General features: G+C 40.3%; 1 protein-coding gene across 3 annotated transcripts in view; it reads left to right on the top strand.

The window, feature by feature from the left end:
* Positions 1-9,882, top strand: part of ZNHIT6 (zinc finger HIT-type containing 6) — a 68,326-nt gene extending 58,444 nt beyond the window's left edge. For 2 of the 3 annotated variants that reach the window (XM_075002643.1, XM_075002642.1), the window contains 2 exons: positions 3,731-3,855; positions 6,723-9,882. In XM_075002643.1, the coding sequence (XP_074858744.1) occupies positions 3,731-3,855; positions 6,723-6,808 (211 nt within the window). In that variant the 3' untranslated portion in view covers positions 6,809-9,882. The remainder of the gene's footprint in view (positions 1-3,730; positions 3,856-6,722) is intronic. The other variant, XM_075002641.1, reaches the window with a different exon arrangement.
* Positions 9,883-15,237: the final 5,355 nt, after the last annotated feature.

The following is a 15,237-nucleotide window of genomic DNA, read 5'->3' as shown; positions in this document are numbered from 1 at the left end:
GAGTCACATTAGCTAACTTCCAGTGCTGTAGTATAGAAACCAATTGTAAATGGTACATTATACAGTAAACTCTTTCATATCTGGCATTCTGTTATCCAGAACTCTGAAATAACCAGCAGTTTAACCATAAGTAAATTTTGTTTAGGTTTGTTCATAAGTACAGTATAGTGAAAATAAATACAGCAAATACAGTACAAGTTACAGTGTACAATACTACTGCTGTTGGTAAGTGAAGTATTCTGCATGCTATTTTGTTTGTTTTTTAATATCTAATCTTGTTTTACTTTAGAGTTGTGCGTCGCCATTATCCAGAATATTTGAATATCCGGCAACCTCCCTGTCCTGGGGCTGCCAGATATGAAAGAGTTTGCTGTATATTGGTTAGTAGTTCTGCAATTTCATATTTGAGTTGCTTCAGAAATCTTAGAAATCTGGTCCTGGTGACATGTTACTGTTTAATTTATCATTTTGTTCCAATGACACTTCTGTCTTGTCTTGTCAGATTTGTCACCTAAAAAGAGTGACTTTATGGGAATCTCTTTCACATCCTCTGTAGTGAACACAGCTAGCAAAGAATTAATTTAGCTTCTCTGCATTTGAGAGAGTTGCTCCTTCCCAAAAGAAAGCAAGCTGGAGACTCATCTTAGAACTTAGACAACATTCAAAATTCAGGATGACCATTCTGGCATCTATAATCTGCTCCCTAATTGAAGGCAATTGGTTTACAGCACTTGATCTGAAAGATACTGTTATGGGGTCTCTATCCCTCTCTGCCCCCCTTTGTGGGGTAGAACAGGATTGTGATATCCACACCACTGAAGTCTTCCTGACAGTCTTTAGGCTGAAAACAGTATGACCCAGAGACCCAGGTGGTGAGGGCACTGCAGTCTAATGGCCAGAGTCAGGAATAGTGGCCCTTGCGTTCAGGGCTCTGCAGCCTAGCAACTACAGTCGAGTAGAGCAGCCTTTGCATTCAGGATAGTATGGCCTAGCACCCATAGTCAGTATAACAGTCCTTGGGTATGGTGCGACCCCACGGACAGAGTCAATATAGCAGCCCCTACACACAGGACAGTATGGACCAGTATCAGTATAACAGCCATCAATGTACAGGGTCTAATGTAATCCCAAGAGTCCAGCCCAGATGGGTTCTCAGAAATACACCAAATATTGCAAGAGTTTGCAACACTGAAATCGCTCACTGGCTTGATGAAAAGTTGTCTCTGAAGGTTTGAAAACAGTTCATGTAACACAAAGGGAGAAGTGAGTGAAGAGGGTAGAACAGAATACAGGAAAGAGATCAATGACTTTTAGGCCAAGAGTATATTAGAACTGTCTTATTGCTGGACAATGAGTTTTCTCATACCTCCTACTCGTAAGTTCTTCAGTTCCTGAGTGACTGGTCTCCTTCAGTGAGAAACAGTGTGACCGCTAGAAAATGGCCTGTTTGGTAGACAGAACAATCTTCCTTCCTGCTCTCTCAAAATTTTTTGTTAAATCTTTTGTGCATGACTGTTCCACTCTGAGGGGAGAGAAAAGAAGTTTGAGACAGAATCGGAAGAAATGCTGGGTCTGTTTGGGATTTTTCTAGTAATTATCTTTGAAATAGTGAATACAGGTGGTCATGTGAGCATATATGCTGGAGGAGGATGGGAGGGATGGCTTTATAAAAGTGAGAAGCGTGATCTTTAGATAGGTACTGGTATATAAATCAGTTATATTTAAGTAGCAGAACTAAGAAATGGTCTAAAGATTTGTTTTGTTTTAGGAGGTAGGAAGAATAAAAAGAAATAATTAAGCTCCATATATTTAGACTGACATACGTTCATGCTGACTTTCTTCAGATACATTTAAGATTTGTCTTACATACTAGACTTCTGGCTACTTGTTTGTAACTGTGCTATCAGTAATGAAAAGTACTTTAAAAAAATCAAGTTGTTGGTCAGTGATCTAACACTTTAGTAATTTACTATCATAAAATAGTTTAAAGTACAAAGGTTTTATGCTGTGCCAAACTGGACTGTAAGGCTGTTTTGTCTAAAACATGAGATAATGGAAAGTGTATTGTGGCATGTTAGCCTCTTTGAGGTAAATGTTTGCTTAACCAGAAAAGAATGTGTTCAGATCCTTGCCAAAGGAAAGGTATTGCTGTGCTTGAAATGCAAAGTACTGTTAGTAAACCAATAAATATGTTTCTGTTCATGTGTTTTAATCCACAAGTTATGAATACATTTATTGAATAAGAAATTTAATATACTGTTATCTTTTTCAAAGGGCTTCAGTAAGAATAGGTCATAATTACTTTGGGTCAGGAGAAATATAAAATCAAGTATTTTAATTATGGTTGAAGTTTAATGCGAGAGAGAGAGAGAAAAGAAATAGTTACTGCTTACAGTGAAGTTTCCTTCAGTGCCAGATTACTCAATTCCTATATTTCCTTCAGTATTTCTTTGTATGGTGGTTTCTGTGAAGTGCTGTTCTTAATCATGCAGAACTGCAAATAGGAAAGTGTATCAGTAACTCCTTCCATCCATGCAATGTGGTTATTGGCAAAGAACAACTATATTAAAAACCCCACTGAGTTAAGAGCAACCAAGGGAAATGTCCCCCTTGTAGATACAATGCATTTTGTGTCTAAACTTTATTTGCCTTTAATTGATTCAGTATTTTTGTAGTAATTTGAATTGCAGTTTCAAAGCTGGAATTGTTCAGGTTACATTGCAGTAATATCTGAGCATCTGTTCAATTTTGCAATTATATGAAGTAATAGAAACAGGGTTTAGATTGTACAAGTCTTTTGAAAATTCTTTCCCCCACCATCACCAGCTTTTTTGTTTTTGTTGTTTTGAGGTTTATAAGGACCATGGAGGATATGGTAGGTTCAGGATGTAATTGCATGGAATTTGCTCAGTTTACTTTTTATTACTGTGGCCTAACTTGTGTTACGTAAAGCTGATGTCAGTACTGGCTCTGAATATATCCTTCCTAGAGGGTGAAAAGGCTTCCTTATATGGAAGAGGCCTGCTGATCCAAGTCATGTGAGGCAGGCAGAATACACAAATAAGTGGAGTTTTCTGCTGGAAGTTGTGTTTGCAGCTGATGCTGGGAGGGGAAGCTTTGGCTGAGGGAATAAATGGCAAGATTATGTCATTTTTTTAAATACGCTTCACATAATGGAGATTATACATTGTCTAAATGTGTCCCACCAATTTTTATCTCTCCAAGACAGCTGTAAATACCTCCAATATGCTTGTTCTAACAATTTCAGCCTGTATGATCTTTTTTCTGCCTATCTAGTAAACTGACAGTTTCAATCAAGTATGTTAAAGTGATATTCAGTGGTAAGCATGTAAATTACACTTTTAGTATTAGCGCCTTAAAGCGTGAAAAATTATTACATCCATTTATTTACATAGCATACTATAATTGCAGTTGGTAAAGGAAAACAATTTGAGCTCTGACCTGAATCAGTTTTTGGAAGTCTTCAGAGAAAGTTATATTTCACTCATTCCTATGTTGGGATTAAAGTGTTCAAGAAGTTTTAAAATGTTTAATTGATTAAGATGGTTAATAACATTGGTTTGTAATCAAATTGGTTTCCAGTTGAAAATTAGTCTTACTGGGATGATTTCCAGTTAATGATTATGTTCATTTCTGGAAACAAAGAAAATGCATATTACACCCTGAATGCTATAAAAGTTAAAATAAACTTTGCAATTATTTTTTTAAGCTATGATGAACTGGATACCAGTAAAAGCCTTCTAGACAATTTGAAAGACAAGGTAATAATTGAGTACCCCACATTACTTGTGGTGTTGAAAAAACACAAGAATGATACGGAGGTTCTCAGCCAAGGTAAGCATAAATTCATTTCCTGTTATGCTACGCTTACGTATTTTAGCTGAATAAAAAATAATTAAGGATACCCCCTTTTTTAGTTTCAGGAATACACAGAATGTTTTAGATTTGGCTCTACGTTTAAAATAGCACAGGAAAAATCAGGTTTTGTGAATTTTCTGTTAGGCAGATAGATACGAAATACTTATGTGCACTTACTCGGTTACTGGTGTTTGGTACATCTTATGTAACCATAGCAATGATATCTCTTCAGACTTTTTATAGTCTTGTTTATGACTTTTAATGGGTTGCAAAGCTGAGCAACAGTTGTTGGTGTTTAGGCACAATTTTGCATAATTTTCCAGTGTAACTTTTATTCACATTGGACAGTTGATTGACATTACACATTCAAATCAGTACCAGGTAATTCAGAAGAGGGATTTTTAATTGTCTTAAAACAGCTACGTTATCTTTCTAACAGCTTACTGTGAACATCTTTTGACGTTAGAGGTATATTAATAAAAGAGGAAATCCACATTTTGCCCAGAGAAACTTCAAGAAGCTTTTTGTTTTTATTTTTTACTTTTCATGACTTTTTGTTTTACTCCAAACTGCCACTAACTGAAGGAGCACAACTTAACTAGTCATCCTTCTTCCAAAAGGTGCCCTTAACATCATTTTCAGGGGTACTGGTGACACATGAGGCACAGACACAGGAAAGTGTTATCTAAAGTTGTCAGAAGAGAAACATGGGCTTCCTGTTTGAGAGATAGCAGCTTGTAGTTGCCATATAGTTCAGAGGAACTTACCCCCTCTTCATAATGCTGAGTCAGAAACAAGTTACTCTGAAACAAAGGAGTAGTACAAAATGGATCCAGCAAAACCCCCAAGGTGCAAATAATGTGGAAAACAAGGTGGGTGCTGGTATTGGGAATCTAACTAGATGAAATGCAGCATGGGTTACAGTATAGCGTTCTTCACATTGGGATATCAAATTGAAGAGATTGGCTCTCCAAGGAGCAATATAAAAGCATTTAGGTGGCCTGGCAGATCAAGAATGTCAGCACTTGAAAATCGGTATTCAAGCCCTACATTAGTGGGAGCTCCCAACAATCTGGTCTGTAATATTGACAAAGCTCTGTAGAGAAATTCCAAGATAGGTTTGCAGCAAGTCTTTCATAGCAAATCCTTAAGCATGGCTCTACCTAGATTCAGAATTGGACTGAAGAAAAGACTGATTTGTGTAGCATGGGAAACAGTCCAGCAGCCGCTCATTACGGTGGTTTAATCATATTGATTGATTAATGTTGATTATAGATTTCTCTCTTACTTTGAAATAACAGCCATTATTTAGAAGTAACTATCCTAGCATCTACAAAATTATTAAACCTCATTTTAGGAGGAATAGTGTCTATTTTGAACTAACCATTTTGAAATAGTAGCTGTTAAGAGTGGAAGCGGAGCCTATTTCAAAATAAGCCATAGTGCATCCAATGGCTCTTTTTCAAAATAGGTGCTGTGTATGTAGACACTTTTGAAATAGCTAAGTGCTGTTTCTAAATGCGTTTTGTGTTTAACTGTGTTGTTTTGATGTAAACTATTTTGGAATAGCTCTTCTGGAATAGCTTATTTAAAAATACGGTTGCTGTGTAGACATACCCTTTGACCCCAGCGATCAGCAAAGGTTTGGCCTCTTGCAGGTTATAGAATCAGAAATATTGGAATAAGAGATACAAGAAATATTTGAGAAGCAATTTGCAAGTTATCAGAAGTCCGTTTATGAACAAATCTGCTAAACAGAAACAGTTTCATAAATGTTGGAATACAATAGCAGATGGAGAGTACAAACTGTGTAACCCTGTGATTGACATCATTCATATCTTTTCTACTGCTGGGGGCCCTTAGAGTCTGAGTCTTTAGCTTCCTGTGCATCATCATGGCCACCTGTGATTCTCATTCTGGCATCTCCCCCTGCATTCCATCCCCACTACCACCCCCACTCTCCAGCACATAAGCTGGACAGTAATTTTTTTTTCCTGAGTTATACTTACCCGTGCTGTGTCCCATACATACTTTTTCCTAATCCATACTTCCACATCCTGCTATGCCCCATCTTTCATTGGTTGTACTCTTAGTTCCACTTGTTCTTATTAACATCTATGTAAATGAGTTAACGTAGGAATTTGAGATGAGTACAGAATCCCAAAAAATATTACTGTCGAGCATCCTGTGGTATTAACACATACAGATCATTTCATAGCACCTGGGTGGGAGTCAGTGCATTCTGAGTTAGAAAATAACTCTGAGGGTGAAGGTGAGACTGGGAAATGTGTGCTGAATAATGTGATGTCGTTACAATAGTACAAGTCTGTCCTAAAGTTCTGGACATCCCAAACCCCATCATCTTTTTTGGCTCTCAGAACTCTGCAGACTTACCACATCTTCAGGATTGGAATATATAAACACAAGACGTTACAAGCATCGTGTCTAAATTTACCTCCAGGAAACTAGCATATCTCAAGAGCTCCCTCTCTTAATGAGAACACTAACAAAACTGCAGCTAACTGGTACTGCATTTCTTTTGTATTCTAAATATGGGGCAACCATGAAAGCAGTATTACATAATCAGCTGAGGAAATGAGCAAACATCAATGGATGGAGAAGAAAAGTCACATGGAGGCAAATGCATTCTTGCTGTGTCCCACAACAGTGAGATTCTTTTTCACGCCTCCAGTATGAAAGGGCCATTCTCAAGAAAATCCAAACTGTTATTGGAAGGCAGAAATACAGATGTTGTTTCAAGAACACCCCTATTCTATCATGAAGAAATAGTTGAAAAACAAGCACTTCTATAACTGTCTTTTCTTTTTCTATGCACCCCTCAGGTGCCAATGAATCCACTGAGGACCTGGACAGTGATAGTTCATCCCTCTCATCTGAGGAAGAAGGGGAAATAAGGGACAGTTCCTGAAAAGAATCTGTTTTAACAAAAGGGGGTGTGATCAGCCTTTTATACTTATTGTTTTCATTAAAATTATTCTGACAGCTTTTGCCATAAGAGCACCATTTTCAAAACTGGATGCCTAACTTTAGGGCAAGTCCTAGACGTTTTCCTTAAATCATTACATATTGTAAGGTATATGCATCTTGTGCAGTAATGTTGGACATCTAGCTCCTGTCTTAACATCCCACTTCCATATTTCTGAAGCAGAGCTTTAAAATCTTGCTGGTTACTTAGGTGCTTCACTTTAGATTCTTATTTTTTTAAATAAAATCTTGAGCTAAATTTTCTTTGCCATGTTGAGTCTCTATAGCCAGGGTCATAATTCCTTGTTGACTTTAAACTTCATTTGGTAACAATCTGTGTGTTTAGTGCAATAAATTCAATTTTTCACATTTGGGTGCCCATCTCATGCAGTTCCTGTGAGAACCATTGTCTTTGAGTAAGTGCAGTAATATGATTTTGAGTTGTCAGTGTGAGGCTGTTTTTAATAAACATGAATTTAAATATGAGTAAAATTGAATAATATTCACTAAATGCAGATAATGTTATTAATACATTTATGAATTATAAGTATTTCTTATTTTGTGTACCTTTGTATTGTTGAAATCACAATGTAAATATTTCCTAGTATTAATGGAGTGTTTTCTCGGATTTATCTCTAATTTAAAATAAATAAAAGATGCTGCATACCGATTAATGTAACACATCACTTTCTGGTAAAAAATATTTGCTGTTAAACTCTACAACAGACTAGATTACACTTGCATGTCATGTACACTTCCATGTCATGAATTACTTTATACCTGCCCAATTACTTTGGGTTTACATGCTGTGTCTATTATCTGTGGTAGGGGAACATGGCTGTGGACAGTAAAGCTTCAGTACATGCTCCCAGATCTACTAGTCTCAAATCATTGGGGTCCAACATACAGTAGGCAAATTGCATATTTGCAAGATCAGGACTTGGCTATAATATACTTTTTATATAAAGTAGGTTCACAAGTCAGCACTGTTAAATCTCTTACCCTCCTTTCACTTTAGGATGACCTAAGTGATAGGAATTTGGAAAGGCAGTCCTTGGTTATTAACACATTATGACCACAATTCAGATTGAGATCTCACACTGGGTACTCCCAAATACACAGAGAAAAACTGTCCTTGAGGAGGGCATACAGGCTAAGTAGACAGGAAAACAGAGGCAGAGAGAATTGAAAGGATTTGTCCAATATCACATAGTGGTGTAGCCAAGAAAAGGACTCAGGTCTAATGACTTGCTGCAGTGTCTTATCCCACACATTCATGATGCTAGTCCTGCTTGCTCAGGAGTAGGCCATCTTTTTGGCCTGAGAAAAATTGTATGGGGAGCCATCAATGTACGGGACTGAGGTGCATACTCTGGCTGGGTGCAACTGATTCTGGCTGGCTACTGGTCAGCAGTGTAGCGAGGCTAAGGCAGGCTCACACCCAGTCCTGGCCCTGGGGGGGGGTGGAGTACACGCTGTCTTTGCCTACAGGCAGCACCCCCTGCAGCATGCATTGGATACTTTTCTTTGTTCCCATCCAATCGGAACTGCAGGCACAGTATCCGCCAGTGAGACCAGCCCAGGGCGATGGCAGGCAGAGAGCCTCCTGCCTTAGGCCCAATCCATCACCAGATTGGTAATCCTAAAAGACATATTAAAAGCTATGGCAGGCCACTTGCAACCTACAAGCCATAGTTTGCCCAGGCCTGTGCTAGCTTCTTACCGACTATGTTCCTCTCAGACTTTTTTTGAGGATGATCAAGGTTGACCTATAGCCTGACGTTGCTCCAACCTTGATCAGTTTTTCCGCCAACTTCCATGGGTATAAGGTATGTTTTCATCACTCCTGGGAATCAGATATTCATTCATTCATTGGGCTGTCCAGTTAATTAAGTGTTTCGAGAGAGGCTTTTGATGCCTTATTAGCGCTGCACAATTGTAGGATACATGCCACTGCTTTTGCTGGTTTTTGTCTGCATAGCTTCTTTTTCTTACAGATGTTACAAAAGTGACATGCACTTAAAGCAAGAGCACATTAAGTGAGATGGGTGATGGTTGCACACAACATTATGAGAGCTAAGCACTCCCTCTTCATGCAGTTGGAGCCTTGCTACAGTGCAGTCAGCACACCCCACAAATTCTACATGTGCAAATCAAGTTAGCGAAATTACCCTATTCCAGGAGACCATCTTGGTTGCAACAGTCTTGCAGCCCACTGAGATGAAAGAGGGCCACACGTGTTTAGAATTAGGAAGGAAACCACAGATGGTCACATCTTTCTATTAAGAATCCATGGCACAAAGAGGAGTTAAATTCAAACAACCAAACTTCTTGTTTGGATACACATCCTGTGCTCTACTTTATTTTTACAAATCATGGTAGTGGAGAAAAATAACACAAGAAGGTCATGTAGGGTTTTTTTACCCACTTTTCCAAGGATTTTTGTCCATGTCTGTACAAACTTTAATGTTACTTTCTCTTCAAATGAAACATTAGGCCTTTCATAATCACTGATTAGTGCATTCAGACTAAGTAGCCACAAGTTTCTGGAAACAAGTCTTGCACCTATTCGGATAAAAATGTATTAACAACAAATCAGTCATTTTAACTAAGCAATATAATTTTCAAAGCTTATGTAACAGAAAATCATTTTCATTGTAGAAGATAAGAATGGGAATCCCACTAACATTCATGGGATGCGGTGGAAATTACAAATACTACGGATATTAGCAGATAGGGCACTTCATCTGTGTATGACTAATATTTGGCTGAGGCACATGGTTTTGTAGTAGATACAATTTCCATTACTCTTCTAAATGCTTGCCATTTTTCATTCATTGTGCAGAAATGGCGCAACCTTGTTTTTACACCAGTTTGGTTTAAGCTCTTTTGTCACAGGTGAACACAAAACCAATTTGTTTTTAAGTGTAAATACTGATAAATCTGCATCTCAGATCGAAAGTGTTCATTGCTTTAAAATGGTAACGTGCATTTAACTGGGCATAATTCTTTTGCTTGTAGTTTAAAAAATAAAAATCATCAGAGCAAAGCTTCAAATTGTCATGTGGGCTTTAGCTTTATAGATACTATTAAATTTTAATTTTTAGCAGATGCATATGGCATTGTGTTCCAGACTGCCGTGGGTGGACAAAATGGTGTTATGGGTTTGAACAAAAGGGATGACACCACATTTACTCCAGGATTACTTTAAACAGTTTTTTAATTTCAGCAATCTACTGTACACTTTAGAAACTGTGTCTCGGCCTATTTTTCCATCCATCTGTGAGACTGTTCAAGAGCTCCTCTTGCACAGTAAAATTTAGGACCACCAAATTTGGTATGCAGCTTCCTCTTATATAAAGCAGGGTCAGGGCTTGGTTGTGCCAGGACAATGGGATATGCCTGGAATCTGATTGTTTGAGATTAAGCTGAAAGGGTGGGGTCTGATAGCAGTGATAGTTGTGCTCTGGAATGACCACTGGGGGACAGCAAGTGCAGGGGACAGTTATATAGCACAGTGACCATGGGGGTGGTCGCACCTATAAGAGCCAGGCTGGCTAGCTGGGGTTGGGGTTCTGCAGGTTTCCAGCCACCAGCCAAAGGTAAGTACATCCCATGTCCCACAGCCAGAGCCCAAACCCTCAGTCCCAGCATCGGACATGGGGGTAGGGGCCAGGTAGGCAGCACACCCCACGCCCTAGTCTAATCCCAAGGAACAGCCACCATCCAGGCAGTACAGTCACATTGTCCTTGGGGAGCAGCTGCTGACTGTCCAGCTGCCATGCCCTCCCCACCAGGGAGCAGCTGCCAGCTTCTGAGTTACCCTGACCCCACTCTCCATGCCCCTTGGCCCTCTGCCCTGACTCCTACATCTTCCAACCCTGCCCTGAGCCCCCCTACACACCTCCTGAGCTCCCCCGTCCTGTCTCCTGCACCTCTCGCCTTGAGCCCTCACACAGACTAGAGCACCACCAGGCGAATATTCAGTGTTGGAGAAATATTTAATTTGAGGCAGATGTGTGATCCATTGTAGCAGAGGGTTACTGATGATAAACGAGTAGCTCCATTTCACACCCAGCTTGGGAAAGGATAAAGATGCGTCAGGCTCTTCTGAAGAGACAATGAAGTGAAGTGGTGGAATTGGGTCCGTCCTAGCAGAGAACTCTCTTCAACTCCCATCTTGTGTGATCTGTGTTTGTAAGAGGCACTGCTTGATCATGAGAGATGGGAAGACTACAGACTGGTCAGCATAAAAAGTGAGTCTAGAATTCATGCTGTCTCAATTGCCCAGTATTATCGTTTGTATTTCTTTGCTCCAGCATCTGTTATCCTCTGCCCAGACAGCGTGAAGAGGGGAGACTGCTGCCACCAAAGGGAGAAGTGAGGTGCTGGATCTGTGCGGGTTGTTGCAATGGAGAGCACATCCATCTCTCCAAATACAGTACTGTAGTGTGTTTATACTAGAGAATTCTTGATAGGCTAAGATGTCACTTTTATCAAACACTCATTAGGACTTCAGAAAGCATAAAAGTTAAAAAGTCTCATAGTGCATTTAAATGATATCTGTGCACAGTGGGTGAAATTCATCTCTGTGCAGCAGACCAACACAAAGCCTACGCAGCACTTTAACCAGTAGGTGGGACTTAAGCTGCACGTAGTCCCTGTGCTGACTCTATAGTTTTTATATGGAAGTATCTGTAATCAAAGGCACGATCTTGAGGGATGCTGCCTGTCCTCCACAGAAGCCTCTAGGAGTTGAGTATGCTCAGCACCTTGCAGCCTGGGGCCCCCAAAGAATGAATGCACAGCGGTGACAGCTGTTTACTCTCAAATTTTTCATTCTACCTTTTTCATTTGCAAACAATTCCTCTGAAAACACTCCCCCCCACCCCCCCCAAAAGCCATACACCATGAATTTTTGTTTATGTGGTTGCTATGGAATTTAGTTCAACTGTATGCAGATGCAGATTCTTCTAATAAGGAAAAAAAATGAACTGTGTACTTCAGTGAACAAAGATTACCCTATGTTTGTATTAGCGTGTTGCTATGGTAGTGCATATGGTTTTGTTTGATAGAAATTTGCAGTGAAATGAAGGCAATCTCATGTATTCTGGACAAACAAATAAAAAAGAAATTGCAGCAAAGTTCAATATAAATACTGAAACTGAAAGGGCAGTTGTAGAAGATATATTAAATCCAGGAAAACGTCATGAATGTAGACTTTTTTTCCTGACAACTTTTCCACAAATGCGAAACACAAGTGCAGTCCACTGTGTCACAGGCCTGTACAGCTGATCTGTCGAGCAATGGTGTGATTTCTAATGAAGTTTTTCTTGTTATAGCTCATGTCCCATAATAACTCTATTGATAATAATATTTTTTTTGTTGTGGAAGCAAAGCTCCATCGACCACACTTATTTTTAACATTGTGTTAATTAAACCTGCTGAAAAGCCACTTACACTAGGATAGGCTGCAGTGACTTTTCAGCAGGCTTAATTAACATAATGGTACCATGATCGTGAATCTCTGAACCATTTCTGATACCAGATCTTGCACTAGTGTAATGAAATTATGTATATAAACTTCTGGTGAAACTTTTGGTAGGCACTATGATGTTATCCCTTCACTCCTCAATGCACTATGTTCAGGTCAGGATGGGTGCATGTTGACTGGCAGGGTGGGCTAGCTTACTCTGAGATTTCATGGGCTGTATATGTATGGTGGATAAAATGAGAGATCAGGCTCCAAGTTTGTCAGTCTGGCATCTCTAACAATTTCTACACTTCGCGTTTCCTTTTTCACCGCCTAAGAGAAGTTCCTATGCAACATGTTGTATACTTTGCACAGTGTTCCTGTCATTCTCACAATGAGAGGCTATTGCTGCAGATGTGCACAGTGAGAGAGGGAGGGAGCATAAATGGAAATTTTAATATTGGTGTCTGTGATGAGGTGGACTCACCCTGCACTGAACAGGGAAGGATTAACTCCATGTTGTGGGTTGAGGAAGTCATTTTCCTTCATCCCTATTAGGCATGCCCCAACTATAATAGTTATATAAATAAGGACGTGCACCGCTCAGTCTGGGCTGACAGCTGAGGAGGAAGCACATTCACTGCAGGCTTCCACCTGAGAAGTGCCAGAGGCTCTTATGGTAGGAACCAGGGATGGGGAAGCCCTGGCAGAGACTCAGACACTGGTGGAGATCCAGGAGAATCCAGGGTTGCCAAAAGCCATCTGCAACAAAGCATTTGGAGATGCCCGAAGCGTGACTGCAGGAGATACAGAGAAGGTAGTCCGGGTGTGGAGGTGCATCAGGTTCCCAGTCGAGAAAATTGCATGTGGTCGACAGGCTCCCCGCCACTGACAGGGATCCAGTGGAGCAGGGAAGACGGGCCACCACTCTGCCCTAGGTGGCAGCCTGTGCTCCTGACTCTGGCCATTGGGGCCTACAGCCCTGAGAGTGAGTGCAGCTCTACAGATTCTGACCACTAGCTGACAGAACCCTGAAGCCAAGAGCAGTCTGGCAGACTTATCCCTAGGTTGGGGTGCATTCACCCCCCATCAGACTGTCACTGAGTTGGATTCAGACAGTAAATATTCTTCCATGGCACATCAAGCACACCAATGCCCAACAGTAAAGCTGTTTCCAGCATGCTTTTTTGTATCTTCAGGTAAACTAAGAGCTTTGCCTCAAAACTATACTCCAAATAGTTAACCATTTCTAGAGCAGGATGGGATATGGCCGCTGCTGCTTTGTTGATATTGACGCATCTATGTAGACGATCAAATGATGGCAACATTACAGTACGAGATCACCTGCCTTCTTAATAGTCCAGAAAAGAGGATTTGCTGCCAGCTACTGTTGACTCTAGGAATTTTTTTCTGGGATGCTGGTGCTTTTTCTGAGATCTTTTCAGGTTTTCCTTTTTGAAGTGCTCATTTTGCTCAAACTTCCGTTCTCCATATAAAAATGTCTGGGCCTTACATGGAGGCGCTAGGCAAAATTGACTTCTCACGCTACCAGGATGAAGAGTCGATTCTCCTGCAGCTTGCTGGCTGCAGCTGGAGCTGCTGCTCCAGACTGCCCTTCTAACAGGGGAGTGCCGGGTAGTGAATTTGGCAGACTCACTGTTAGCACCTTGGTAGCTGTCCAAACTGCCATCATCACTGCTGCAGAAATTCCATGTAATAATGGTCTGTGGTGTGCCGGGATATAAAATTCCCCCTCCTGGGGTCTGTGACCTTGTAGGTACTCTGTGCAGAAGCATGTTAGTTCTACCATTTTCAGGTAGAAAACCATGCAAGGCTGGAATAGGATTTTTTCGGGTTATTTGCTTGAATTTTTGGTACGATTGTGCCTTCAATAAAAATTCCATTTTCACGTATCTTCTGAAGATTCAAGCCAATGGGCTGTCTCGCTGCTCACCACCAGCAGCTTGTACACATACATGCATTTGCACCTATTGCTTGCCACCAAAATTTATCTTGTGCTGCCCTGTTAAGTGTGATGTCATGGCAAAAGTAGGACAAATCTCCTCATTCTGCTGCTGGGAGTCTTGGCAAATGGATATTGCACATTTGTTATTTGGAGATTTGTAATACAGTGAAACTAGGTCACCTGCCTTCTGAGCAGATGGGATGAGGATGTTTGTCCCATCTACTGTTTATTCTGAGAAGGTAGCTTAAGAATTCATGTCCTACTGTTAGCTCATCTCAGTAAGGTTTACATTCCAAAAGAGAGAGAAAATAATGTAATTTAATTAACTTGTATTTAATTTATTGACTCCCACAGGTACTTTCAGTGCCTTCTTTCTCCTTTATGACATCTAACTACTAATTCTGCCTGTAATCAAGTGTTAAAAGGTATTTTCTGGTATGTCTTTATTTTCCTTCCTATTGGAATGTTGAGGGCTCTTCCAACATCACAGTTCATATTAAATTACACCCCGTTGGCTGTCTTAGCCATATTCAGAGATTCTGTAGACTGAATGCTCCCTATGGTTGGTCACAAGAGGGGCTTCTGCTGTGGTTGGACATCAGGAACTGTTGTATAAGTGGCGTGGAGGATTTCGACGATTCCTCTGCCATTTGTATAGCAGAGTGGTAGGGCAAAGTTAATTCACTGAAGCGACTCAGCTCAGTGAGCTGCACTTCTAAGTAGGATCAGCAGACCTCTGTGCTAACGGGATGCTAGTGATTACACTTTCGGTGAAGATGAATTCACATGTTTCCTCCTAAGGAACAATGGAGAGCAAAGTGTAAATTAGACCAACCTGGAAGCTGCTCTAATTCATATGGGTCCTGGGAAGATCCCATAATGTGAGGCCTGTAAATGTATATTCTACCTCCCACCCTGTACCCCTGACTCAAGT

The sequence above is a fragment of the Carettochelys insculpta genome, chromosome 9 (genome assembly GCF_033958435.1).
Source record: "Carettochelys insculpta isolate YL-2023 chromosome 9, ASM3395843v1, whole genome shotgun sequence".
Taxonomy (NCBI): domain Eukaryota; kingdom Metazoa; phylum Chordata; order Testudines; family Carettochelyidae; genus Carettochelys; species Carettochelys insculpta.
Note: the sequence above shows the minus strand (reverse complement) of the source record. Positions and strands in the feature narration are given on the sequence as shown.